Here is a 14,131-nt window from a genome sequence, read left to right on the forward strand (position 1 = left end):
TGGACCACCAGGTACTTGTAAAAAGTTTTGGGGGAGGGGGTTTGGGAGGGTGGGGAAAGCTAAGGGAACAGTTTTAAAGGGTAGGGTGGGTTTTTTTGTTTATTGGCTCGGGCGCAGCCGATAAACAAAACCGCGATCGGGCCGCAGAAAAAAAAATTAACGATGTGAATCGGAACCGGAATCGGAACCGATTCCGGTTCCGGTTCCAAGTCACATCTCTATAATTTACCATCCAAATATAAACAGTAATATCAGTATTTGTCTTGATATTGTAAGATCACAGAGGTCCCCCTGGCTAAAATTATTTCTAAAGTTCTCTCCATTTGTTCACTGTTATATGATTCAAAGTTCCAGAGATTGCACGGATCTAAAAAACAGAGAAAGTACAACAGAGTAGCTTGGCAAAGGACTCGGAAGTGTGTCATGTGATGCTACCTTAGAATATCCTACATATAGCTGGATAAACTATAATTACTGTTTTTATCCCTATCCAACCTCTCCATCAGACTTTTTTTTTTTTTTTTGCCTTTTGCTTCCCTCCATTCATGCACATGCTTATTCAAGAAGTTAGTTGATTCATCTTTGGACAAAACTGCTTTTAGAATCTGTAAAATATCTACAGGCTGCGGGACACCCAATGGTTTCTAACCCACCACATAGCCAAAGTGAAAAGGAGGGCACAAGGCTGCCGGAGAATCTTAATCAAAGAAGAGCTGGAGAGGCCAGAGGTGTGTGTGTGTGAAAGAGGGAACATCTGTGGGAGAGCATATGCGAGCTTGAGTGTGTGAGTGTGTGTGTGTAAGAGAGCATGTAAGAGCTTGTGTGTATGGGTAGGAGAACACATAAGAGACAGCCCCATGGGCTGCCAGCAGTGAAAAAGAGAGGTGCTCAATGACTGCTGGCAGTAGTAGAAAATGATAGGTCTAGCTGCCTGGTAAGCTTATCCCACCTATAGAAAAAAAAAAAGGAGAGAAAGCCTGATGACAAGCATGTAGGAATGAGGTAAAGAGAGATTGTGTAGGTGAGAGTGTATATGTTGTATGAGTGAGAAAGAGCATTTGTTGTATATAGGGGTGTGTGTGTGTGTGTGAAAGTATCTGTGTGACTTATCTGGCTATCTAGCGTCTGCCGAAAATAACCGGATATTCAGCAGCCACTAGATAGCCAGATAAGTCCTACTTATACGGATATCCGGCATCTGAATATAGAACCCTTAAATGGCTAACTTGGAATTAGGGCCTTATTTTCTACACGAATCGCATGCGGTAAGGGACGTTTCGCACACGAAATGTCCCTTTTCACGTGCGATACCAAAATGGGGGCGGGGTCGGCTCCGGAAGAGGAGGAATTGGGGTGTCACTGGTGCCGACTCCGTGAAGCCGCCGTGGACGACGGAAAGGTAAGGACCTTTTCGCGTCCTATTTCGCTCCCAATAGCTACACCTCCTATGGTGGCGCTATTGGGTGTGAAACCGGCAGTGATCGCACCGCGACAGTGCGATCGCTGCCGGCTAGTGCAGGCCCGCCCCCCGTTTCGTCCGCCCGCCCCTCATTTCCTAAAGTATCGCAGGCCTGCGATACTTTAGAAAATGAGGCCCTTAGATGGCTAACTTGGAGTAAGATAGATAACTTGGATTAAGATGGATAACTTTTTGTATTTAATGTGATTTTAATATGAATGTTTACGTGTTAGCTGCCTAGAACATGGAATAGCGCAGCATAACAATTTTGTAAAGAAAAAATATAAATAAATCCATCTAAATGGCTTTGAATATTGACCTCTTTTTTTCAGTTTCAAATAGGATTTATTGTAATAATAAAATACCAATACAAGAAAGGGTGGAACAGGACCAAAAACATACTACCCAAAATAGAAAATAGATCATAAACCAAGGAAAGGCAGAATATACAAAATATATTTTGCTTTCACATGAGGAAAATTAAACTCACAAATCCCTCTTCGCCCAGAAAAAGGAAACAAAAGTAAAAACTACATTACAAAGCCCACTTCTTTTCCAGAAAATTTCAGAAATGGATCCCAAATTCTAGGCACATTGTAGTATTTGTCACACACAAAACATGTTATTAATTCCATAGAAAAAACAGACCAACATGTCTGAATCCACTCTTCAAGAGAAGGTTTAACTGGTAACTTCTAAAATCTAGCTATTGTGCCTCTCACTGCAACCATCCAATGTGTCACTAAAGGGATGCCCCCCTCCCCCCCCCCCCCCGACAAGAAAAAGTAATACCAGATAATGGAAGATGTAATAGAATTATTCCTGGATCAAATGATAGAATTTCCTTCCAGAATACCGAGATCATGGGGCAAATCCACCATAGTTGAAAAAAGGTTCCCATTTCTCCAGCATTTATCTGAGCTACTCATGTTCATTCAATGAAACTGGAGTTAAGTACCAACAGTAAAAAAAAATGGTAGCTATTCTCCTTAGCAAGCATATATCCAGAGTTCCCCCGGCTGATTCTCCATACTATGTGTTCCTATTCCTACTCATTGACCTCCCTTCCCAAATCATTTATCCAAAGATCCTTATAAATCACTATTTGATCAGTTTCTTCACACACAAGAACCTGATATATTTTGTAAATTAATCCTCTATTAATTGACCTCTTAATCTGTAGGACAGGGATTCACAACCTTTTTGGGAGCATGGACCCCTTTTCAACCTGCAAAATTTTTTCGTACACCCACATGTTTCTCTTTCATTTTTTACTGCAATTATATGCCATATATAGACAAGTTATTAATGTAATAATAAATATAACTCTTGGGCAGGACAGATCCTTTGACTTGCACCCAGGGGCACAAGGGAAAAAGAAAAGAGAAGGATCCTTTCTGCACAACCTTCCTTCACACTGTTGTAACATTTGGCTGGTCGCAGAATGGCCACATGACCGGCCACAGTCTCCACAATGCTTCACCAGACCGCTCCAATGCCAGGCTGCCTACATCGTGGCATGGGCACCACCATCTTGCCTCCTTCTCAGTCTCCCTTAGGCACATGCATACAACATGTGCCAGAAGATAAGGTACCCATGGCAGGAAACCGGAGCAGAGCCAACAAGATGATGTCAGTGCAAGTGGGGGATTTAAACCCTGGCCATACTTCCAGGCAGCACCTCAGCAACAGGTCCCCTGCCATGCTTTACCTGAAGGGCCTTTTTCCTTTCCCATGCCTTGTCTTGCTGTTCCTTGCCTGCCTTGTTGTCTGTCTTGTCTTGAATTGTACTGTAAGCCTGTCTTCTCCTAGACCCCATAGCCATGCCTTGCCTTTCTCATCCTGCCTGGTCCTTCAATAACTTTCCCTTACTTGTTCCATCTGACTTGGCCTGTTACCTGGTACTGACCTCTGCTATGGACTCAGACCACTCTGTCTGCTGCCTACCCTGACCTTTGGTTTGGACCCGTATATTCTCTGCTCACTGCCATCCCTGAGCACAGCCCGCACCTGAACTCTCTCTAACCACTTATCTAAGTCCTTCTGGCCCCTGGAACCCAAGGGCTCAACCTGCAGGGAATGGGGCTGGTTCTGGTGAAGCTCCTGTTCAGTCCCAGCCTACAAATAAATAAATAAATAAATAAGGGTGTGTCTGCCAGCTGACAGTGTGGGCCTAGTAGGAAAGAGAGATTTGGTGGGGATGAACTGCTGGAGGGAGAGAGAGAGAGAGAGAGCGACTGGCATGGCTAAGCTGGTGGAGAGAGAGGGGGGACTGGTTGGGATGGACAGTGGAGCAGAAACAGAGATTAAGAGATTGGTGAGGGAGAGGGAAGGATTAAGAGATTGGTGAGACAGGCCCACATCACTTAAAGGGAGAGATGGAGAGAGGTTTGGTGCACATATTTCCCTCCTAACTCCCCCTCCTAACTCCCCCCCCCCCAACACACACATTCACCTTATTTTTTTAATTATTTTTTTTAAAAGTCATCTGTGACAGGGAAACCACCCTTTTAGTTTGATCTTAGCAGGGGTTCAATGACGCTCTCCACACTTGCCTGTTATCAAATTCCATACATGCAGAGATAGGACACCCCTGCTCATAAAGCAAGAGGCATCATTACAAACATTTTGCATAATTATCACAAGGTGCTGGGAATGCATGTCAGTGTCATCTCTATTTTATTTATTTATTTATTTTTTATTTATTTCAATTTATACGCCAGTATTAAAAGAAAAATCATACCGGTTTACATTCTAAAACAATAAATTACATTCTAAAACAGTAAGATACATAAAAACCCCCCAATAAAATAGTCATAAAATATACAAATAGTAAAAATCCAAAAAAAAAAAAAAATAACACCATCTGTGAATTGCAAGAAGCCAGACTCTGTATGCAGTGCAACAATGGAAAAACAAACTTCACCAGTCCTCATAAACATCAAACAATACAATCAAGAAATATAAACTATCAATAATAGTAAAACCATATTAGTAAAAAGAATATTTCAAAACAACTGACATATAGACATATATGACAGTTGTTTGAAATATTCTTAGAACATACAACAATTAAAAACTCATAAATTATTTTTTAATTTCCCAAACAATAAAATATTTCAAAACATCAGACACATCAAATGCAAGCCAACAATTAAAACTAATGTGGATTTAAAGAATTCCCCATGCTCCATACCTAGGAATGTTTGATTTCCTGTACCTTGAGATTGCTATGGATTAGTAGGGGTGGGGGATGGGGCACACAAACTTTCTTCTCTCTCATACACACACACACACTTTAATCCTCTCTCTCTGATATACACACATACACTCCCTCTCTCATATACACACGCTCACACACATGCTCCTTCTCTTATACACATATTCTCACACACACACACACACACACCCTCTTTCTCATACAAACATTCTCATATACATGTTCTCTTTCTCTCATATATACATGCTCTCATACACACAAACACGACAACATTCTCTCATACATACATGCTCACACACACATATGCTCCATGTCTCTCATTCACATAGACATGGTCTCTCTCTCCCATACACACTCCCTCTTTCTTATACACTCATGCTTGCACACACACACAAGCTCCCTCTTTCTCATACACACATGCTCTCTTTCTCTCTCTCTCTCACACACACACACACACACACACATACACAAACTCCATCTCTCTTACATTTAAACAGGATCTCACATACACAGACACACATACATGCTCAAACTCCCTCTCTCTCACTCAGGCCTCTCCTTTTCTTTTTCCTGGAGTCTGCAGGAGTAGGGGGAGTCCTATGGCTTCTTCTTCACTCAAACTGCCAGCGGGTTGGGATTTGATGGAAGCTCATTGCCTCCTTTAGTCTTTGGCTGTCACCTGGATGGGGTGCACTGGCAGTCTTGTGGCCTCCTTTACTCTTCAGCTGCTAGCAGGATGGGATGTGCCAGCAGCCTGTTGGGCCTTCTCTTTCGCAGCTACCAGCAGGATGGGGTACACTGGTATCCTGTCAGGCCTCCTTTCATAGCCACCAAGGGGTGGGGCTCGCAGCAGCCTATCAGACTTCCTCTTTCATGCCATGGGCTTTCTTTTCTCCTCACACTGCTCACCTTTGTCCTTTTACAATAATTCACCTCACCCGGACATCCTGTTATGGTGTGGTGAATCATTAGGGGTCCATGGACCACAGGGAGAGAGGGAAAGTATGTGTGTATGAGAGAGGAGAAAGTTTGTGCGCCCCATCCCCCACCCTTACTGATCCATGGCAATCTCAAGGTACAGGAAATCAAAAGTTCCTAAGTATGGAATATAGGGAATTTTTTAAATGTAGGATATTTTACAATAGAAAGTTGTGCAAATACTGAACAAAGAAAAGGGAGATGTTACAGATGTTAATGTATAAGTAACTGATTATTATATTTCACTCTTTTCTACTTCCTGTGTCTGCTATTACTTTAATCTTGTGTGTTGCTTGATGGGTAATACAATACAACATGGCACTCGCTCACTAGCAGCTTTCAGTTGTCCTTATTTCAACAAATTAAACACTTTGTGTTACGCTAGAAATGTACATTTCTTCAATTTGTTTTCATAAGGATAGTCATGATTTTGAAAAGCACCTAGGGCTGAAGAAGAGAGCTGCATTACCATCATGCAGTTTGTCTCTGTCTGCTCCTCCTCCATGCCACCTAAGATGCCAATTTCAGGCCTGGTGGGGGAGAGAGGAAATAAGGCTTCTACCAGGCACCCTTCCTCTATGAAGCCAGAGAGTGAGGTGTTCTCTGCCAATATAGGCATAAAAGCAGCCCTACAGCCACTACTCAACCTTTTTGGCTGGCCACATGGGAATATTCACCAACCCATTCCCTCTATACATGAAAATTAAAAATAATGAACTGCTAAGGAGGAATCTACTATGTCGCAAGTCTGTAGATTAAAGAATGTAAGTGGGGCAAGTATTCTTGACCCAGATTCAGAGAATGATTATTGTTAAATCTTATTAAAAAACATTATTAGTTCTGAGAGCCCTCCCTCTTCAAGTTCTGCTACTAAAGGTGCTTATGTCTGTCATGGAGTTGAAGCTGAGAGTGTTCTGTGACTCAATGTTGCCACAAATCATTTGCAGCTGGGTTAGTCTCGCAGAAATCCAAGTACACAAAGGGTGACTAGGTCCAGTCTAAAAGGGCAGTTGCAGCCTTGTTTCACATAGCAGGCCACTATCAGCACATCCTTCAGTCACAATTATAGTGATGATCTCAATAAGGGATAAAGTCTGTGAAGGGAGGCCTACAATGATAACTATGTGCAGAAGTATGATACTGCTTTTCAAGAGTTTGTTTTATTCCTAATTTACTCTTACTTTGTCATAATTTGTATTGATTATTCTTTGTAAATTGATTTTTTTTTTTTTTGCTGGAAGCTCCTCCTATTTTGTCAACATCACCATGTCCCCAGGCATTAACCTCTCCATATTGTACAGGTCCAAAAGCCAAGAAGAGTCCATCCTCCATGTTTATCTCTCATATGTCAGCATAAAAAGACAATTGAAATTATAGCCAAAGGTTTTCCATGACTTACTTATATTATCTAGTATCTACTCGTGAATGATCTGCATATGTGAGGAAAAGTGAGATAGATAGGGTGGGAGCAACTCAGGGAGAGTGCAGAGGCAGTCAGACTAGCTATAAGATTTTTATAACTTGAAATCACTTACATAAACTTATTCAAGAAACATACCTTTCCAACCAATATTAATTAAAAGAAAGGTGTTTTCTTACCTAGTGCAAACAGGGCAATTCTGCCAGTATACTGGGACAGTTTTCCAAACAGCACAGAACAGACTGCATCGGTCGCTGCAAAGCAGATCATTACATAGCCCACAAACTGTATCCCCAGGACGCAGGTCACATAGGACTAGAGAGGAAAGAAAATAGAGTATACTATGGCCATTCTCATTATATTTACAGAAGTTGGCTTTTCAAGAAAAAATAGACATAATAAGACAGAGGTCAATATTCCAAGGGTTTTTCCAGCTAACTAGAGTTAGCTGAACAAACTCTGAGGTTTGAAATTGTTCCTCTGCTCCCTGGCTAAATTATTTTCAAGCAAAAGATTGCTTGCAAAAAATTTACCCAGCTAAAAGCAGCAGCACTGGGGGCATTTGCAGGGCATTGTTAATCTTTAGTCAGTCAATGCTGATATGTAGTGCTGGCTGGACAAAATTACCCTGGTAAGTCTGGTTGGAAAAATTTCTTTCCTAAAGTTAACCAGAAAACTTTATCCATATAACTTTATCTAAAAATCTTCAATGGTACACCTTATATCCCTGTGAAGTTATCCAGATAAAGTTATCTAGATAGTTCTTCCACTCAGTGCCTTTTAGATTATGGACTTCAGACTGGCAGCCCTGGTGCTGCCTTGGAGGAAGAAGGTCTCATGATTGGAGATCATCAACCTGATGCAGTAGGAAAGGATCCTCTAGCAAGGACCTGCTTTCCAGGTGGTGCATTGTCCTTTTGCACCAAGGATGTGTCTCCAAGGCCTACCACCCAGGAGGGAAGGGTTAGGTTGGCTGTCATAGTTGGTGATTCAATTATTAGGCATGTAGATAGCTGGGGGGCTGCTGGGCGTGAGGATCGCCTGGTAACATGCCTACCTGGTGCGAAGGTGGCGGACCTCACGCGTCACCTAGATAGGATTCTAGACAGTGCTGGTGATGAGCCGGCTGTCGTGGTACATGTGGGCACCAACGACATAGGAAAATGTGAGAGGGAGGTTCTAGAAGCCAAATTTAGGTCTGGATTTTCTAATATCGCAGAGCTCTTTGAATCCAGGGGCGGGCCTGCGAAAGCTGGCAGCGATCACACCACCATGGTGTAATCGCTGCCGGCTTTTGCACCCAATAGCGCCACCGTGAAAGGTGGCACTTTTGGGCGCGCTACTGGCAGCGATAAGGGGTCTTACCTTTTCGCCGCCAGCAAAGTTTCTGCTGCATCTGCCCCGATGATGCCCTGACTCCTCCTCTTTCGATGCTGACTCCGCCCCGACTCTGCCCCTATCTAGCTATCGCACGTGAAAAGGGACTTTTCGAGTGCAATAGGGATAGAAAATGACCCCCTTAGGCTCTTAGGTAGAAAGCTTAAATCCAGAACCTCCAGGGTAACATTCTCTGAAATGCTCCCTTTTCCATGCGCAGGTCCCCAGAAGCAGGCAGAGTTCTGGAGTCCCAATGCATGGATGAGACGATGGTGCAAGGAAGAGGGATTCATTTTTGTAAGGAACTGGGGAACCTTTTGGGGAAGGTGGAGTCTCTTCCGAAGGGATGGACTCCACCTTCCCCACAGAGGTGAGGCTTCGTCCTCTGTGCCTCACCTTTCTTCCTTCTCTCTCCTCAAGCCTTGGGAAGATGGCTGCTGCTGTGTCTTCGTGCTGCTCTCTCCAGCGCCCCCAGAACGGCAACGGCGACGGTGTTCACCATGGATTTCCTGAGGGCCTCCTAGGGTGCGTGCACGCACACCGCCCAAATCTTTATCCACGTCTTGGCGGGAACCTCAGGGGTGTCCCCTCTGAGTGCCGTCACGACATCCGGGTATTTAGCCTGCCCTTCATTTGCTAACAAACTGCTGCAGGAAGCCTTCTCTCTGCCCTTCGGAGTAACTCATCGCTAACCTGGGTACCCGCTCCTCGGGGGCCCTTATGTTCTCTTACAGGTACCTATCTGGGATATCGGGTACTTGCTCCTCAAGGGCCTGCTTTTCCTACTCTGGTGCCTTACTGATCTACTTCTGCCTGCCAGGATCTTCATCAATACAGGTATCTACTTCAGTGAGCAACTAACCTTATCAGTCTGTCTCACCTCCAGCTTCAGCGCTCAGAGTCTGCATCCGGGACTTTCCTCTACTACCCTGCGCTGCCTACCATCTACTCGAGTGTGGGACTGGTCTCCTCTGCTAAGGACCCCTGGACTGCTTCTACTAAGTTACCTCACTGCTGCCCCTCCTGGGCAGGACCACCGAGCTGTATAATAAATACAAATTCTCTGTGTTTGCATGTATAGAGTCTAGCCTAGTACTGTGGCTCCTTACAGGGCTCCTCCCCGTGGGCATGTCCATCACCGCAGTACCCAAGAATCCACTCCAACACCTCAAAACCATAACAGAATGCTAACTCCATGGATTCGGCTCAGCTCACCACTTTGCAGGCCATTCTGGGCCTGGCCCAGCAAATCTCCGAACAACAGAATTCGTTGGACAACTTGATTGTTACCTTTAACCAGTTACACGCACAGATGAATACACCGACTACCGCAAGTAGAGATGTGAATCGTGTCCTCGATCGTCTTAACGATCGATTTCGGCTGGGAGGGGGAGGGAATCGTATTGTTGCCGTTTGGGTGTGTAAACTATCGTGAAAAATCGTTAAAATCGTGAGCCGGCACACTAAACCCCCCTAAAACCCACCCCGACCCTTTAAATTAAATCCCCCACCCTCCCGAACCCCCCCCAAATGCTTTAAATTACCTGGGGATCCGGCGGTGATCCAGAACGGTGGCAGTCCGGAACGGCCCCCTCAATAGAATCGTGTTGTCTTCAGCTGGCGCCATTTTTCAAAATGGCCGCCGCCATTTTGCGGCGGCCATAGACAAAAATGATTCGACGGAGGAGGTCGTTCCGGACCCCCGCTGGACTTTTGGCAAGTCTTGTGGGGGTCAGGAGGCCCCCCCAAGCTGGCCAAAAGTTTCCTGGGAGTCCAGCGGGGTTCTGGGAGCGATTTCTTGCCGCGAATCGTTTTCGTACGGAAAATGGCGCCGGCAGGAGATCGAGTGCAGGAGGTCGAGTGCAGGAGGTCGAGTGCAGGACGTCGTTCAGCGGCGGTCCGGAACCCCCGCTGAACGACCTCCTGCAGTCGATCTCCTGCCGGCGCCATTTTCCGTACGAAAACGATTCGCGGCAAGAAATCGCTCCCGATTTTAGTGTGCCGGTTTTCCTGCCCTCCCCCTTCCCCCGATTTACGATTTTTTAACGATAAATCTGGGGAATTGGTATTGTATCGTGGCCCTAACGATTTTTTGACGATTTAAAATATATCGGACGATATTTTAAATCGCCAAAAAACGATTCACATCCCTAACCGCAAGAAGTGATGGTCAAGACTACTGTGCCTCTATCTGCTCCAACACGCTTCGCGGGTGAAGTGTGGAAATGTAGAGGATTTATCAACCAATGTTGCATACACTTTTCCCTGCAACCTAACCATTTTCCTACAGCGTATGCCAAGACCACCTATATCCTTTCATATCTGGACGGAAGAGTGCTGGCTTGGGCCTCGCTGCTGTGGGAGCACAATGACCCTATCCTGAATGATCTTGCTGGGTTTCTTGAACTGTTCGGTTCAGTATTCGATGATCCTGCCCAGTACTCAACAGCAGGATCAACTTTGGTTCATCTAAAACAAGGTAATAAACCTTTACCAGACTTCGCCATTGAATTCAAGACGTTGACTTCTGAATTACATTAGGACCCTAGGTGCCTGAAGACCCTCCTCTTTGAAGGCCTGAACTCCCGATTGAAAGATGAGCTGGTGGCTCGTGAGATGACTGAGACCTTAGCAAAACTGATGAAGTTGGCAGGAAAGATTGATCGCTGACTTCGTGACAAGGTTCAAGAGGTCAAGAGTCCCAGAAGACCACTCCAGGGAGAGCCTCGAGTCAAGTCGGTACCCGGGCCTACACCCCCAGGTCCTGTGGCTGGCGAAGAAGAACCAATGCAATTGGGCCGCAGTCATTTGACTTCTAAAGAGAGACGAACTCGAAGGAGGTTGGGACTATGCATGTATTGTGGACAAGCTGGTCATGCTGATCAAACATGCCCTATATGTCCGTGAAACTGGCAGACCTAAGTCCTGTGGGAGGACTCTTCTTAGGTCTAACTGCACCCTCTCCTCCACTCTCTCTTCCAGTATCTTTTTATTTTATTTATTTATTTAACAGCTTTTTTTTTTACTGACATTAGAATACACATCATATCGGTTTATATCTTAACAGCAGGTGGAAATTACAATGAACAGGAGCGGGGGGGGGGGGGGGGGGAAGGGGGTGGACAACCGAAAAACAAGAGGTAGGAGGCTCTAACGGGGAGCCTGAAAAATGGAACTAAGAAGGTGTGAATAAGATAGAAAGGGAAACATATTTGTTGTGGTTTTGGTCGCGAGGAGCACGACCGAACCCCCCTACCTGGTCCGGGCCCGCGGGAGCGACACGATCGTGGCAGCTGCGGCCTAATCGGCAGCGCTCCCATGAGGGAGACGCCGCCGGAGGAGGAGGCCCCGCCCTTAGGGCTCGCACGCGCGCAGGGAAGGCCCTTTTGAAGGGCCTTCGGCGCGAAAGCCAGCTCCGCCCCCTGGATGACGTCAGACGCCGAGGAGGATTTAACTCGGCGTCTGACTTCCTTCTGTGCCTTGCAATGTGGTCGCTTAGTGCTAGTTGCCTGCTGATTCCTGTCCTGCATTCCTGCCTGTTCCTGACCTGTTCCAGTTCCTGCTTGATCCTGGTACGTTTCTTCGACTCCATCTTCAGCTGCCTGCCCTGATCCTGGTACGTTTCTTCGACTCCGTCTTCAGCTGCCTGCCCTGATCCTGGTACGTTCTCCGACTCCGTCTTCAGCCGCCTGCCTTGTTCCTGCTCCACTTCATCTCCAGCAGCGTTCCTTGGCTCCGGTCCGGTCCTGGACTTCCCTGCTGTCTCGCCTATCTCCTAGGTCCCAGCGGTCCGGGTCCCTACGGGCTCCTCCTGGGGGGACCTTGGACTTCCAGGGCGAAGCCACCTAAGCCCTAGCGACCCGGTCTTCAACGGCTCCTCCGGGGGAGGCTCGGGTTTCCAGGTGAAGTCTCGTCTCCAGCTCCGAAGTCTGTCTCCCGTCCACCCCTCGGGTGGTCGGCCCAAGGATCCACTTCCGGACGACAACAGTTTGCAAGGCCATGGATCCGGCAGACCTCGCCGGCCTTCAAGCCATTCCCGGACTGGCTCAACGGCTAGTGCAGCAGCAACAGGTCTTGGACAATCTGGCTGCCACCGTGGAGCGACTGGCTGCTCAGATGGATGCTGGTCCGCCAGTACCAGTACCGGACCCGGTTCCGGCTCCAGTTGTGACTCTTCACACCCCTACGCAACTTCCTGCTCCAGCACGGTACGCGGGGGATTCCAAGGCCTGTAGAGGCTTCCTGAATCAACGCTTTGTAAGGTTCGCCCTCCTGCCTAATCAGTTCCCCTCAGACGCCGTCAAGGTGGCCTACATCTTCTCCCTGCTGGACGGTCGGGCCTTGAACTGGGCATCTCCTATGTGGGAGAAGAACGACCCGGGTCTGAACGACTTGAATGTTTTCGTAGCTGATTTCAAGGCAGCCTTTGATGAACCAGCCCGCCAAACCTATGCGACTTCCGAATTGCTCCAATTCAGGCAGGGAACTCGGCCCCTGGCCGATTATGCTTTGGAGTTCCGTACTCTCGCACTGGAGGTCGGATGGCGGGACGATGCCCTCCACGGAATCTTCTTAGAAGGCCTTGCTGCAAGGCTAAAGGACGAACTGGCGGCTCGAGACCTGCCGGAGGATCTCAATGCTCTCATCGAAGTGGCTGGCCGCATCGATCGCCGCCTTCAGCAGAGGGCCAAAGAGGGGCGCCCCCCACGCCGTTTGGTTCCGCTGGCTCCAACCTCTCCTCGCTCGTTCGCATCGGGCCCACGGGGAGCTAGCGTGTCCACGGAAGCCACACCCGAGGAGCCCATGCAGCTGGGAAGAGCGTCCTTGACACCTGAAGAGAGGCGGTGTCGCCGTAGTATGGGATTGTGCCTGTACTGCGGGGGCAAAGGTCACTTCCTCGCTCAATGCAAAGAGCGAGCGGAAAACTCCCGTGCCTAGGAGTAAGGGAGGAGTGCCTCCTAGGTTGTTTGAATGCTGCTCCTCAATGTACCGTTTCTATAACCCTCAGATACCCTGGAGGGTCTTTCAACACACAGGCTCTCATTGACTCTGGGGCAGGAGGGAACTTCATCACTGCCAAACTTGTACAGCAGCTCCGCCTTGCCACACAATCCCGGGAACCCCCGTTACGGATTACGTCCATACAAGGTACCTGCCTGCCGGGCCACATTTCTACCGAGACCGCACCACTGACCATGCAGACCGGGATCCTACATTTTGAGGAGATCTCGTTCCTAGTTCTGGAGAAGTCAGTTCATCCAGTGGTCCTTGGTCTACCCTGGCTCCAGCAGCACTCTCCAGTGATCCAATGGAGCGACTTACAAATTACCCAATGGAGTCCTCACTGCTTCCAATCTTGCATCAAGTCTCTTCCGGTCCAGCACATCCCCTTGGCTCACACCGGCTTCTCACTTCCCAGTCATTACGCGGACTACACGGATGTATTTTCTAAGGAAAAAGCAGAACTTTTGCCTCAACATCGCCCCTTTGATTGCACCATCGAACTGGTGCCTGGGGCAACTCCGCCTCGAGGCCGGGTGTATCCACTATCACAACCTGAGACCAAAGCAATGTCTGAATACATTGCTGAGAACCTCGCCAAGGGGTTTATCCGACCATCAACGTCGCCCACGGGGGCGGGATTCTTCTTTGTGGTGAAGAAGGACGGGTCCTTGAG

General features: G+C 47.2%; 1 protein-coding gene across 1 annotated transcript in view; it reads right to left on the bottom strand.

Moving 5' to 3' along the window:
* UNC93A (unc-93 homolog A) overlaps positions 1–14,131 on the bottom strand; it is a 226,717-nt gene that overhangs the window by 43,342 nt on the left and 169,244 nt on the right. Inside the window, exon 6 of the mRNA XM_029596970.1 lies at positions 7,257–7,392. Coding sequence (XP_029452830.1) covers positions 7,257–7,392 — 136 coding nt within the window. The remainder of the gene's footprint in view (positions 1–7,256; positions 7,393–14,131) is intronic.

The sequence above is a fragment of the Rhinatrema bivittatum genome, chromosome 3 (genome assembly GCF_901001135.1).
Source record: "Rhinatrema bivittatum chromosome 3, aRhiBiv1.1, whole genome shotgun sequence".
NCBI classification, from domain to species: Eukaryota; Metazoa; Chordata; class Amphibia; order Gymnophiona; family Rhinatrematidae; genus Rhinatrema; species Rhinatrema bivittatum.